The sequence below is a fragment of the Hypanus sabinus genome, chromosome 4 (assembly GCF_030144855.1).
Source record: "Hypanus sabinus isolate sHypSab1 chromosome 4, sHypSab1.hap1, whole genome shotgun sequence".
NCBI lineage: Eukaryota > Metazoa > Chordata > Chondrichthyes > Myliobatiformes > Dasyatidae > Hypanus > Hypanus sabinus.
The window spans coordinates 43994638-44009119 of record NC_082709.1 but is presented as its reverse complement, the minus strand read 5'-3'; the positions used below and the strand labels follow the sequence as shown (position 1 = coordinate 44009119).

At 39.7% G+C, this 14482-nt stretch overlaps 1 protein-coding gene across 3 annotated transcripts in view; it reads left to right on the top strand.

The window, feature by feature from the left end:
• Nucleotides 1-14482, top strand: part of sf3b1 (splicing factor 3b, subunit 1) — a 55398-nt gene that overhangs the window by 22520 nt on the left and 18396 nt on the right. For 2 of the 3 annotated variants that reach the window (XM_059966948.1, XM_059966949.1), the window contains exons 4-10: nucleotides 2087-2201; nucleotides 4961-5040; nucleotides 6989-7153; nucleotides 8203-8500; nucleotides 8726-8941; nucleotides 9463-9584; nucleotides 11329-11526. In XM_059966948.1, the coding sequence (XP_059822931.1) occupies nucleotides 2087-2201; nucleotides 4961-5040; nucleotides 6989-7153; nucleotides 8203-8500; nucleotides 8726-8941; nucleotides 9463-9584; nucleotides 11329-11526 (1194 nt within the window). Of the gene's footprint in view, nucleotides 1-2086; nucleotides 4587-4960; nucleotides 5041-6988; nucleotides 7154-8202; nucleotides 8501-8725; nucleotides 8942-9462; nucleotides 9585-11328; nucleotides 11527-14482 lie in introns of all 3 variants that reach the window. The other variant, XM_059966950.1, reaches the window with a different exon arrangement.

Here is a 14482-nt window from a genome sequence, read left to right as displayed (position 1 = left end):
ATTATAAACCCATGGGCTCTCACAGCTACCTGAACCATACCTCTTCCCACCCTGTTACTTGTAAAAATGCCATTCTCTCTCTCAATTTCTCTGTTTCTGCTGTGTCTGCTCTCAGGGTGAAGCTTTTCATTCCAGAACAAAAGAGATACCCTACTCCTTCAAAGAAAAGGGCTTCTGTTTGTCTACGATCAATGCTGCCCTCAACCACATGTCTTCCATTTCATGTACATCTGCTCTTACCCCGTCCTACTGCCACCCTTCCAGGGATAGGTTCCTATTACCCTCACCTACCAGCCTTTGCGGTTAGCACATAATTCTCCGTAATCTCTGCGGTCTTCAACAGGATCCCCCCAACAAGCCCATCTTCTTTCCCACCCTACTTCCTGCTTTCTGCAGGGATCTCTCCCTACACGACTCTCTTGTCCATTAATCTCTTCCCTCTTATCTCCCTTCTGGCACTTATCCTTGCAAGGGGGACAAGTACTACACATGCCCCTACACCACCTCTCTCACTGCCATTTGGGGCCCCAAACAGTCCTTCCGGTGAGGTGATAATTCACCTGTGAGTCAGTTGGAGTTATATACTGTGTCCGGTGCACCCGGTGGGGCCTCCTGTATATTGGTAAGACCTGACATAGACTGGGAGAACATACACTTCACTGAGAACTTACGATCCTCTTACCAGAACAGACGGGATTTCCCAGTGACCACCCATTTTGATTCCACTTCCCATTTCCATTCCAATATGTCAATCCATGGCCTCTATTGTTGCAATGAGGCCACTCTCAGGTCAGAGGAGCAACACCTTATAAGACATGGCAGAATTAGGCCATTCAGCTCCACCCTTCCATCATGGCTGATCATGGATCCCACTTAACCGAATACACTTGCTTTCTCGCTAAGTGATGCCTTGACTGATCAGGAAACTATCAACTTCTGCCTTAACTATACCAATGGACTTGACCTCCACCGTAGTCTGGCAGACCATTCCATAGATTCACTGCTCTCTGGTTCAAAAAATTCTTTCTTATCTCTTGTTTATAAGGTCGCCCCTTTGTTTTGAGGCTGTGCCCTCTAGTTATGGATACCCCCACCATAGGGAACATTCTTTCCATTTCCACCCTATCTGGTCCTTTCAACATTTGGTAGGATTCAATGAGATCCCCCCCCCCCCCCCCCCACATCCTTATAAATTCCTGTGAGTACAGGCCCGAAGCTGCCGAATGCTTGTTACATGTTAACCCCTTCATTCCCAAAATCATCCTTGTGAACCTCCTCTGGACACACTCCAATGACAACACATCCTTTTTGAGATATGGGGTGCAAAACTGTTGACGATACTCCAAATGCGGCCTGGCTAGTGTCTTATAAAGGCTCAGCATTATCTCCTTGCTTTTACATTCCATTCTCCTTGAAATTATATTCTGTCTGGGTAGCCTCCAACTTGATTTCTCGAACTTCTGAAAATGACCACTGCCCCACCATTCCCCTATCCCATTTACTCTCTCCCCTTATCTGTTTGCCTACCTGTTGCCTCCCTCTGGTGCTCCTCTCTCTTCCCCTTTTCTTTCTTCCATGGCCTTCTGCCCTCCCCTGTTTGATTTCACCATTCTCTAGCTCTGTGCCTTTCACCAATCAACTTCCCAGCTCTTTGCTTCACCCCTCCCCCTCCCATTTCACCGATCACCTTGTTTCTCTCTCCCCTCCCCACCCTTTAAATCTATTCTTTTTTTTCCCTCCAGTCCTTCTGGGGGGCCTGAGCCCGAAACCTTGACTACTTTTTTCCATAGATGTTGACTGGCCTGCAGAGTTCCTCCAGCATTTTGTGTGTTACTTGGATTTCCAGCATCTGCAGATTTTCTCTTGTCAATGTATACTATTTATCATTCTGATGGATGGACAATAAATATTAATCTTGCTGCAATGGCTCGGTCCAAAGAATAAGAAAGCATATCTTTTTATATATTAAGTTATTGGATTACAATGAAATTGGTTCATTGTTTTATGGATAAAATTACACAGGAAATTTAAGGTTATTTTTTCTGTTCACAGCTTGTTTACTCCTTTTTGTTTATTTCTTTTGTAGTATGATCCGTTTGCTGAACATAGGCCGCAACGAATTGCGGAAAGAGAGGATGAGTACAAAACACGTAGGAGACAGATGATTATTTCCCCTGAGCGACATGATCCATTTGCAGATGGTAATTTTTTCAGATTGTGCTGTTCTTCATTGAGGTTGTACCCTTGAACTTTATTTACTATGCTTATTTCACAGCTTGTGTTGATTTAAAATAGCAGGTAGCTTTAAATCTTGTTTATGGGAATTATAAATACATGTTGATATACAATAGAAGATTTACTTTTTCCTTTTGTAGATTGTGACAGGCTGTTGAAACAGTACAACTTGAGATGATAATTTTTTATGTACACTTAGGAAAGTATGTCAATTGTTGTGATATATTAGTGAGTTTTTTGTTTCAAGCAAGACCTGCTGGTTGAATTTTTGTTCTTGAATGAAATTATAGATCCAATGGGGATTATTAACATTTAATTTTTTTTCTGGGAAGATGTTATTGTAATGTGAATGTCATAAAAGAACAGTACATTCAGCACTGGTCTTGTGTGGAAGGTTTTGCTACGTGTACAAAAATTAGATGAGGATTAAATAACAGGCCTTCCAAATGTATACAGAGGTTTGCTGGCCCAACAAAGAAAGTCATCTCCCACAGATCATCGGGTGAGTCAAAATATTAAATGTTACAGTGATTATGTTCGTAGTTCATCTGTTGTACCAAAACATAAAAAGTTTTTGTTCATTCGATATAATGATGAACCTTGGAACATTTTTTAAATCAAATTTTCAATTTTTTTTTGCCAAGAATTATCTAGCAATTCCCTCTGACTTGTTTCAAGTACCACAATATTTATAACAAGATTAATTTTTGAAAACTAAGTGTAACCTCATTGATTAAAAGTATTAATTCAGCACATTAAATGTGCAATAAATTTCTGCCAGTAGGCTGTGTAACCGAAGCATAAAAAGCACTTTTAATTTCATGTTTGAAAACTTATTAATGTCAGAAAAACCATAAAGTTTGCATTTTCACTATTGTACAAATTAAATATTCATAAATTGGCTTCACGTTCACTAATTGCAAAGGCTTGTTAAGCGACTCATTAAATACTACACATCACACTAATACAGAGTGAAAGCAATAAAACATGTTTACTCCCCCTTAAATCCTCTTCAATTATCAAAAGCAGGTTGGGTTTTTAAAAATAAATTATACATATTTAAAAAAAAATTACAAAATATCTGAGGTTGCCAGATTAAAATATCTATTGCTTTTTAGTAATTTCTAATGGAAAAAAAAATAACAGTGTATGTTTTGCCCAAACATTTTAAAGCCTTGAAATGAATTTCCAATCTTTTCAAAGTCACAAGGGCCAGAATTTGGGCTTTGCTATTATTCCCATTTTTATTGCGCTAAAGAAAATGGTAAAGTGGACTGTTAGTCCTTTATGGATCTCACTTAAAAATTCACTGTTATGAACATTACATCAGAGTGGCCTTAATTGTGGCACCCTTCAAATTTATTCCTCTTTAGAGCAGTATCCACTGTTTAAAGACATAATGTGCAGATACCAAAGTGAGCTGAAACTATGTTTGTGGAACAGTTCTGCAAGAATCTGGGTTTCCATAAGAAGTTAGGGAAAGATGGTAAGTGGGAGAATAATTCTGGTTGTTCCAGCTTGCGTGAAGATGGATTCCTCCATGTTCATTTTTTAAAGTTGTAAATCTCTGGCTTGGAGCTTCTCTGAATTAATTTGGAATGGCCTTTAAGATATGAGTTTTAAAACAGCAAGTTAGTTATTAGTGGTAGGGTTGATACTGGGAGGCATAGAGGGCCAAATTGAGATTTTTTTCAGATGAGTGAGCTTACATTTAGGAAGACAGAATGTTTTAATATATTTACAATGCTTTCAGTTTAGTTAGTGGTACAGCTTTACTTAAGAGGTAACAGACCTACAGAATGTATGTGTTATCAGGGATAGAGTCTGACATTTTTGTAACTGTAATTGCTCTAAATATGTTTGCCGGAATTCCACGGGCCCATACTAACTGTCCTTAATTTCTTTCCTACAGCAGTACTGCTATGACAGTCCTGTCTGCATTCTTAAGGGTGCAGTGCTACAGATCGTGTGTAGGTTATGCTGAAAAACTAAACCAAAAGGAAGTCCAATGAAAGTGGCAGTGTGACACTGCCAATGTAGCATGTTTTTTAGACAAACCCAAACAGCATAATCCCAAATAAAAGTATTGAAGTAACGTTTTATGCTTAACTAGTTGCCTTTACAATTATTATTTTAATATAGTTAATATTAAGCAGGTAAAATTTGTTTTCTCCTAAAAAAAAGTTTATTAGAACACATATTGAGTGAGATTTTAAAAACTAACACAAGGTGTGATGTTTTGAATTTTAAAACCCTTTCCAAAGTGTTACTAATGGTAAAGAGATAATTTTCTAGGCTTCTGTTCTGCTGCTTGAAGTCAGAACTGCTGATGGACACACAGGCCCGCCAGTGTACGTATTCCGGAACATCAACAAAGGAAAACCAACAATAATGGACACTTGATGTGTTTTGATGTCTTGCGTATGATTTGCTTATTACTGCAGTTAGGCATTTATTTTTAGACTGTTGTAATTATTGCTGTTTGTATTCAAGCAGGTTTAATTGACCATCAGGTTGCTTCTTTGTAAGTTGCTGTGATTTAAACAAATATGAAAATTTGAGAATTCAGCAAGCTTAAATTTAAAGAAAAAAAAGCTGAACAAAAATAATGTTTAAACTATAATTTGCAAAAATTATCATAGCTAGATAAATAATGTTGAACTTTTATATCAGCACTAATTGGTGGTGTTTTTTTTTGTCTATTCTCACTATTTTTGTCCCTCAGGTGGAAAGACACCAGACCCTAAATTGCATGTCAGAACTTACATGGATGTTATGCGAGAACAACATTTAACAAAGGAAGAGGTAATTGCAGATTATTAATAATTTTTGTATTTCTGTTTGTTTAGTATATGAGCATATATTGCCCATTCTTGCCCTCAAGAAGAGGCACCTTGAATTGCTACAGACCTCTTGGGAAAAGGTGTTTGGGTGATTCATTTCAGGATTTACAGTGGTGCTAGAAAGTTTGTGAACCCTGTAGAATTTTCTCTATTTCTGCATAAATATGACTTAAAATGTGATCAGATCTTCATGCAAATCCTAAAACTAGATAAAGGGAACCCAATTAAATAAATAACACAAAAAAAATTATACTTGTTTGCTTATTTATTGAGGAAAAATGATCTAGTATTGCATGTTTGTTGGAAAAAGTATATGAATCTTTGCTTTCAGCAACTGGTGTGACCCCCCCCCCCCCGCCGCAACAATAACTTCAGCCAAACATTTCCGGTAACAGTTGTGATGCACATTGGTTTGGAGGAATTGTAGGCCATTTTGCCATTTTAAAAAAACGCTTCAATTCTGGGATGTTGGTGGGCTTCCTTGCATGAATTGTTTATTTCAGAACCTTCCATAACATTTCTATAGGATTAAGGTCAGGACTTAGATTCTGCCATTCCAAAACACAAATTTTCTTTTTAAATCATTCTGTTGTTGATTTACTCTTGTCTTTCAGATCATTGTCTTGTTGCATTAGCCAATTTCTATTAAGCTTCATTGATTGTGAGCTGTCCAGGCCCTGAGGCAGTAAAGCAACCCCAAACCATGACACTCCTTCCACTGTGCTTCACAGTTGGAATGAGGTTTTGGTGCAGCAATGTTTTCTTTGGAGAATGGTGTTCTTTCTCCATGAGCTATTCTTGTTCAGTGTTTTCCTTATAGTGGACACATGAACAGAGCAAGTTCCAGAGATTTCTGCAGGTCTTTTGCTGTTACCCTTGGGTTCTTTTTCACCTCCTTCAGCTTGCACATTGTGCTCTTGTGATCTTTGCAGGGTGCCCACTCCTAGGGAGAGTAACAACAGTACTGAGTTTCCTCCATTTGTAGACAATTCTCTTACTGTGGACTACTGAACACTCAGGTCTTTAGAAATGCGTTTGTAGCCTTTTTCAGCTTGATGTATCTCTACAATTCTTGTAATATCCTCTGAAAGTTGTTTTGATCGAGGCATGGTGCACATAAATGGATCTTCCTTAAGAAGAGCAGGCTCTGACTTTTTTTTAATATATAGGACAGAGCACCTTTATAATCTCATCTCATTCATTGAGACAGCTGACTCCAGATAGCTTTTATGGTATGTGTTACCCCAGAGAAACATATACTTTTTCCATGTATTATTGGATCTTTTTTCTCAATAAATGTATAGGTATAATGTTTTTTGTTTATTTAATTGGGCTCTCTTTATCTTGTTGTAGGTCAAGTGATCTGATCACATTTTAGGTCATTTATGCAGAAATAGAGAAAATTCTACAGGGTTCGGGTTCACAAGCTTTCTAGCACCACTGTATGCCTAATAATTATAAAGGATTTGTTTCAGGTTGTCTTGTTACTTGGAGAAAACTGCAGCTGGTAGTGTTCCTACTGTATGTACCTGATCATCATGTGCTTCTTGCTAGAGTTCTTGATATAGCGCTGGTGACAATTGAAATAAATGCTTAAGATGAATTGGTTTCTAGTCAAGCAAGACACTTCAATTTGGATCCTGTCAAGCTGCTTGAATGTTTGAATTTAATTCAGTCAGGCAAATGGTATCTGATCCTTTCTGCTCCTGACAAATCTTAGAAAGGATTTGTGAGAAAGCAAGTTCTGGCCTTTGATTTGCTCTTGCAACCACTGTATTTATGTGGTTGGTTTGTGAATTTCTGGTCAATGCTGATGCCTATTTCCCCACTCTTACAAATGCTCATCTGAAATATTAATAGCATGATTTCAGTGTTGATGTTTGATTAATTTGAACATATTTTGCCCCCAGAGAGAAATCCGACAACAGTTGGCTGAGAAAGCTAAAGCTGGGGATCTTAAAGCAGTCAATGGAACAGCCCAACAACCTGCCAAGCGCAAGCGCCGTTGGGATCAAACAGCAGATCAAACTCCAAGCGCTACTCCCAAGAAATTATCTAGCTGGGATCAAGCGGAGGTGAGAAGAAGGCTTTTTTTTGTTTTCTTGAAATGCTTTCATTTCTTGGCCAAGTCAGTCCACGCAAGGTCGCTCAATTAATTGAAATTTCATCGATGAAGCATGGCAAGATCTGCTAGTAAGTATTTGAATATTGATAATCTGGATCTTATTCCGTTACTCAGTTATTGAATCAAAACCATGAAACCCACCAGCTTTTTTCCAGGCTTAGTAACATGCTGTTTGGGGGGGGGGGGGGGGTCTGTATGAACCTGGTGTCTTCTGAGTTTCCATGTTTTAGTGACCCACTGCAATACAGCACTCATCGGGAGGTGACAGTTTGCTGAGATATAAATGTTAAAATCCAACCACTTGTTACTTCAGCCACTGTAAAAACCTAACAGCCCAAATACTTGTTTTTTCCTGACCTAAATCAAAAACGTATTGCACCTGCTGACAGGGACACAGTCAAACATGACATTTATGCTGAGGAATGCACGCTAAGCCTGGGTCAAGTCCCTTATCCAAATCCTAATTAGTAAATATCAAAAATGTTTTACTTATTTCTATCATAATGGTTCTCAAATTTGCTGTCTAATTGCCAAGTTCTTCAGCTTTGGAATTGTCTCCTGTTTGTGCCCCAGCCACTCTCACTCTAACCAGCATCTTCGGGCTTCTGCCCAAACCTTTGTTATACTTTTCCTCAATTTCTGTTGGATAGACAACCAGCACTAGTCTGAAGTTCAGTGTATTATGGGAAGTTGCATTTTACATAAATTCGAAGATTTATTTGTAACCAATAATTTTCTTTATCAGATTATATTACCTTTCCTACTTTCTTTGAATCCTTTTATCCTTCAGAAATCTGTAGGATCAGGCTGCTTTTGGTATAAAATTAAAATTTTCTGTCGAAATTCACTGAGTTGCTGAATAGTTAGTTGAGAATCCGGTCAGAATACTGAATTCTGAAATCATATAGGCATTTGTGTGGATTCCATTTCTGCAAATATTATTGTACATTTTTCAGTGGCAATAAATCTGCATGAGCAAATGCAATTTTCTTTTGGCAGACTCCAGGGCACACACCAGGGCATACACCTGGACACACACCTGGGCATACTCCAGGTCACACACCTGGCAACACTCCTTCTCAGAGCCGATGGGATGAAACACCTGGTCGATCAAAGGGCAGTGAGACTCCTGGTGCAACCCCAAGCTCAAGAATGTGGGAGCCCACTCCCAGTCATACACCAGCAGGAGCTGCTACACCTGGACGAGACACACCCGGGCATGCTACACCAGGTCATGGAGGCGCAACTTCCAGTGTGCGCAAAAATAGATGGGATGAAACTCCAAAAACAGATAGAGGTGAGGTGAAGACTTTCTGTACTACTGTGATTCTTGTTAAGTAATTAATGAGAATGTCTTGAATTTTTTTTGAATATTTTTGAACATATTAATTTGTAATCTCAAAAATCTAATATAATGCAAGGGGCACCTAGCAAGATGATCTCAGTAATGGGAGTTTTATTTTCCCAGAATTTGGAGAATTAATATTGGATTCTTCAATGTCCATTTTTTTAAAAATTTTAGAAACACCTGGACATGGCAGTGGATGGGCTGAAACGCCACGTACAGATCGTGGAGGTGACTCCATCGGTGAAACTCCAACCCCTGGTGCAAGCAAAAGAAAATCTCGTTGGGATGAAACACCAGCTAGTCAGATGGGAGGTAGTACTCCATTGCTTACTCCCAGTGGAATCACACCAAAAGGCACACCGGCAATGGCTATGGCAACACCAACACCAGGTAGGTGGTTTTGATTATAAAACAAAAACTGTTTCTGAATTTACATGTGGCAGTATAAAATGCTATATTTTGTCTGATCACATTTGACTGTAGTTTAGTAGCCAGTAGTAAACTCCCAGTACTTTACCAAATGGCTTATTTTTGTATCAGCATACTTTGTGGTAGGGAAAGGAGTCAATGCTATTGAAATTGGCGTGGTCCTCATCCTTGATAAAATGTCCACTTCCATTCCAATATTTGAAACATTAACTCTGGTCTTCAAAATTTTTTAAATCAATAGCATTATTTGGAACAGTTAATTCATCTATCAGAATTGCTGAATAATTGTTTAAAATTTATTGCAACAAAAAACATGAGGCTTTGTGATCCTTTTTCTAATATTGATGTTAATTGCATTAATTTCTAATTTAATTAGAACAAGTTTATTGCAAATGTAAACCAATTGAGCTGCTGAAGATTTGCATTCTTGGAACGAATTAAAAATTGAACAGAGAAAATATTAAAGTATTTCATTTTCTTAGGTCATTTGATGAGTATGACACCTGAACAACTGCAGGCTTGGCGTTGGGAACGTGAAATTGATGAAAGGAATCGTCCACTCACAGATGAGGAACTGGATGCAATGTTCCCTGAAGGCTATAAGGTAATGTCTCAGTTACTACATTTATTTTTTATTAATTGTACTCAACAGAAGATGGTGTTTTCTTGATATTTTACTGATTACGTATTATTGTTTAGAAAATAACCAAATTTTATTTGCTACTAGCCAGTACTTTAGACTATTTGTTGTTTGCAGCTCAGCGTGTCTTAGACTTCTCTCAGCACATGTAGCTGTCCACTCTCGCTGAACACACTACTTAGCACAGCAGTGGAACACAGGAGGTACTGAAGAGCAGGTTGAGCTTCACTTCAGCTTTATACCAAAGAAATCTGTTGAAGGAATAGAAGTCCAGTGAATTCTTACCTTACTTAACTTGATGATAATTATTTGTTGGTGTTTTAATGTATTCAATTATATATTTTTTAATTTATATGAAGCTTTCTGACTGTCAATTTTGTTTTAAAGTAGTGAAAAACCTCTTGCAAGTCAATAAGATGTTAGTATTCGGGGCATTCTTGGGAAACACTGGTAGAGGTTTGTTGTCAATCAGCCTTCTCTTCAGCTTGGGGCTCAAGTAGCTCAACGGGATTTTCCATGTGGGGGGCAAGAGCTGCCTAAGGGACCTTTCTTGAGGACTTAAAGGTAGATAACCTCATTGTGAAATACAAGCTCCATTTTGTGTATGCTTCAGTGAATGAGTTGGTGATATGCAGTTTGGCTTTTGGAAATGTGTCGATGTTATCCTGTATGCAATGTCTCTTAAATCTCCTGACAGTAAGTCAAACCTACTGCCTGGAGACCTATGGGTCTCACTAGTTTATTTACAGAGATTCACATCCTACGGATCTTTGAGTCAAAAGATACTGTGGGCAGTTGATAATCTTGAGTTTCATTGGGTAGGTTAAGAGTTCATAATGATGAAGTTCTACAGTCATGAATATAGATACAGAAAAACTCAACACAAATTTGAATCTGCTGAATTGCTGAATAGATCAAGGAGCATCTGTGGAGAGAGAGCATTAACATTTCAAGTTCATCATCATCTAGATTTCTAATGAAAAACCATCAGCCTGGTAGGCCAACTATTTTCCTCTCAGTAGATTTTGCCTAACCTGAGTGTTTACAGGCCATGGATAGACAGTCCCATTCCCATTCTGATATGTCTGTCTATGGCATCCTCTACTGTCAAGATGAAGCCACACTCAGGTTGGAGGAACAACACCTTATATACCAGCTGGGTAGCCTCCGACATGGCATGAACATTGACTTTTCTAACTTCCATTAATGCCCCTCCTCCCCTTCTTGCCCCATCCCTGATATATTTTGTTCTCTCTCCCCCCCCCCCTTTTTTTTCTGTTTTTCTGCCCATCACTCTGCCTGTTCTCCATCTCCCTCTGGTGCTCTCCTCCCCCTTTCTTTCTCCTTAGGTCTCCTGTCCCTTGATCCTTTCCCTTCTGCAGCTCTGTATCCCTTTTGCCAATCACCCTTCCAGCTCTTAGCTTCACCCCACCCCGTCCGGTCTTCTCTTATTTTGGATTTCCCCCTCCCTCTCCTACTTTCAAATTTCTTACTATCTTTCCTTTCAGTTAGTCCTGATGAAAGGTCTTGGCCCGAAATGTTGACAGTGCTTCTCCCTATAGATGCAGCCTAGCCTGCTGCGTTCCACCAGCATTTTGTATGTGTTGCTTGAATTTCCATCATCTGCAGATTTCCTCGTATATGTCTTGTTTTGTCTGAATTGTTGGTATCATATATTGATTAATAGCTTGTTTTTAAATGCTTTCAGGTCCTTCCACCTCCAGCTGGTTATGTCCCAATTCGAACGCCTGCTCGTAAGCTGACTGCAACACCAACACCGCTTGGAGGTCTAACTGGTTTCCACATGCAATCTGAGGAACGTTCAGCAAAGAATATGAATGATCAACCCTCTGGTAATCTTCCATTCCTCAAGCCTGATGACATTCAATACTTTGACAAATTGTTGGTAAGTATTATAGGGATGTGCATGGCAATGTACTTTGGCAGAAGGAACAAAGGCGTGGTTTGTTTTGTAAATGGAGAAAACTCAAAATCTGAGGTGTAGAGGGACTTGGGAGTCCTCGTGCAGGATTTCCTAAAGGTTCATTTCCGGGTGGAGTCAGCAGTAAGGAAAGCAAATGGAATGTCAGCATTAATTTCGAGAGGACTAGAATGCAAAGGCAAGGTATTAGTCAGACTGCACTTGGGAGTATTGTTAAGAGTTTTGGGCTCCTTATTTAGGAAATGATGTGCTGGCATTGGAGAGTCCAGAGGAGGTTCATGAGAATGATCCCAGGAATGAAAGGGTTAACATTTGAGAACTTGATGGCCCTGGGCCTGTACTGGCTGGAGTTCAGAAGAATAGGCGGCAGGTGATCTAATTGAAATCTATTGAATACAGTCAGCCCTCCTTATCCACGGGGGATTGGTTCCAGGACCCCCTGCGGATACCAAAAAATGCGGATGCTCAAGTCCCTTGTTTAACCTATCTCAGTGCAGTGGTCTTTAGGACCCAGCGGAACCCCGGACTTTATTTAACTTGTTCAGTGCGGTGGACATTAGGACCTGTCGGCGTTGCTCTGAATCTGCAGTGTTTCTGTTCATGAAAATAATCACGATTGAAAATAAGGTGGAAGTAATAAAGCGATCGGAAAGAGGTGAAACGCCATGGGTCATTGGAAAAGCGTTAGGCTACAGTTGGTCAGTGATCGGAACAATTTTAATGGAGCATGTGAAAGGCCCTGCCCCGATGAAAGCTAGTTATTATTAAGCAACGCAGTGGTTTAATTATTGAAATACATACGTTTCTTAAGTGTTTTATATGCATAGAAAGGTAAAATATATACTAAGAAAAACGCTTGACTAACAGTGACTCTAAATAATAACGGATGTACCTGTTCCGACTTCAAATCCGAGTTAAAGACAGACTCAGGAATGGAACTCGTTCAGAACCCGGGGGCTTCCTGTACTTTTAAGTCATTTCTAGATTTCTTATAATACCTAATAAAATAGTTCTTATACTATATTGTTTAGGGAATAATGACAAGAAAAAAATAGTCTGTACATGCTCAAATGACGAGTGCTGGGGAGAGAACTTTTGGGTTTTTCTGATCTGCAGTTGGTCTGTGGATAAGGATGGCCGACTGTATTCAGAAACCTAGGGAGAGTGGATGTGGAGAGGATGTTTCCTATCGTGGGGGAGTGTAGGACCAGAGGGATGGCCTCAGAATTGTGGGACATCCATTTGGAACAGATGAGGAAGAAGTTCTTGAGCCAGAGTGTAGTGAATCTCTGGAATTTGGTAAGTATGATGTTGTGGGAATAACAGAGACATGACTTCAAGCAGACAGGGCCTGGGAAATGAATATTCAAGGATATGCGTCTTATCAAAAGGACAGACTGACGGGCAGAGGGGGTGGGGTGGCTTTGTGAGGAATGATATTCCGTCCCTTGCGAGGGGGAACATAGAATCAGGGGATGTAGAGTCAGTATGGATAGAACTGAGAAATTCTAAGGGTAGAAAGACCCTAATGGGAGTTATCTACAGGCCCCAAACAGTAGTCTGGATGTAGGGTGTAAGTTGAATGAAGAGTTAAAATTGGCATGTCGCAAAAGTAATGATACAGTTGTCATGGGGGATTTCAACATGCAGGTAGACTGGGAGAATCAGAATGGTACTGGACCCCAAGAAAGGGAGTTTGTGGAGTGCCTCCGAGATGGATACTTAGAACAGCTCGTACTGGAGCCTACCAGGGAGAAGGCAATTCTAGATTTAATGTTGTGCAATGAACTGGCTTTGATCAGGGACCTCGAGGTAAAGGAACCATTAGGAGGTGGTGACCATAATATGATATGTTTTAACCTACAATTTGAGAAGGAGAAGGAAAAATCGGATGTGTCAGTATTACAGTTGAACAAAAGGAACTATGGAGCTATGAGGGAGGAGCTGGCCAAAGTTCAATGGAACAATACCCTAGCAGGGAAGACAGTGGAGCAACAATGGCAGGTATTTCTGGGAATAATGCAGAAGGTGTAGGATCAGTTCATTCCAAAGAGGAAGAAAGATCCTAAGGGGAGTAAGGGGTGGCCGTGGCTGACGAGTGAAGTAAAGGACAGTATAAAAGTAAAAGAGAAGAAGTATAACATAGCAAAGATGAGCGGGAAGCCGGAGGACTGGGAAGCTTTTAAAGAGCAACAGAAGATAACAAAAAAGGCAGTACGCGGAGAAAAAATGAGGTACGAAGGTAAACTAGCCAAGAATATTAAGGAGGGTAGTAAAAGCTTCTTTAGGTATGTGAAAAGCACTAAAATAGTTAAGACCAAAATTGGGCCATTGAAGATAGAAATGGGTGAAGTTATTATGGGGAACAAAGAAATGGCAGATGAGTTGAACAGGTACATTGGATCTGTCTTTACTAGGGAAGACACAAACAATCTCCCAGATGTAATAGTGGCCAAAGGAACTAGGGTAATGGATGAACTGAAGGAAATTTGGGCAAGAAACGGTGTTGGATAGACTTGAGTCTGAAGGCTGATAAGTCCCTGGGACCTGATGGTCTGCATCTCAGGGTACTTAAGAAGGTGGCTCTCGAAATCATGGATGCATTGGTAATCATTTCCCAATGTTCTATAGATACAGGAACAGTTCCTGTTGATTGGAGGGTGGCTAATGTTGTCCCACTTTTCAAGAAAGGAGGGAGAGAAAAAACAGGGAATTATAGACCGGTTAGCCTGACGTCAGTAGTGGGAAAGATGCTGGAGTCAATTATAAAAGAGGAAATTACGACACATTTGGATAATGGTAGAAGGATCAGTCCGAGTCAGCATGGATTTACGAAGGGAAAATTATGCTTGAGTAATCATCTGGTGTTTTTTGAGGATGTAACTATGAAAATGGACAAGGGACAGCTAGTGGATGTAGT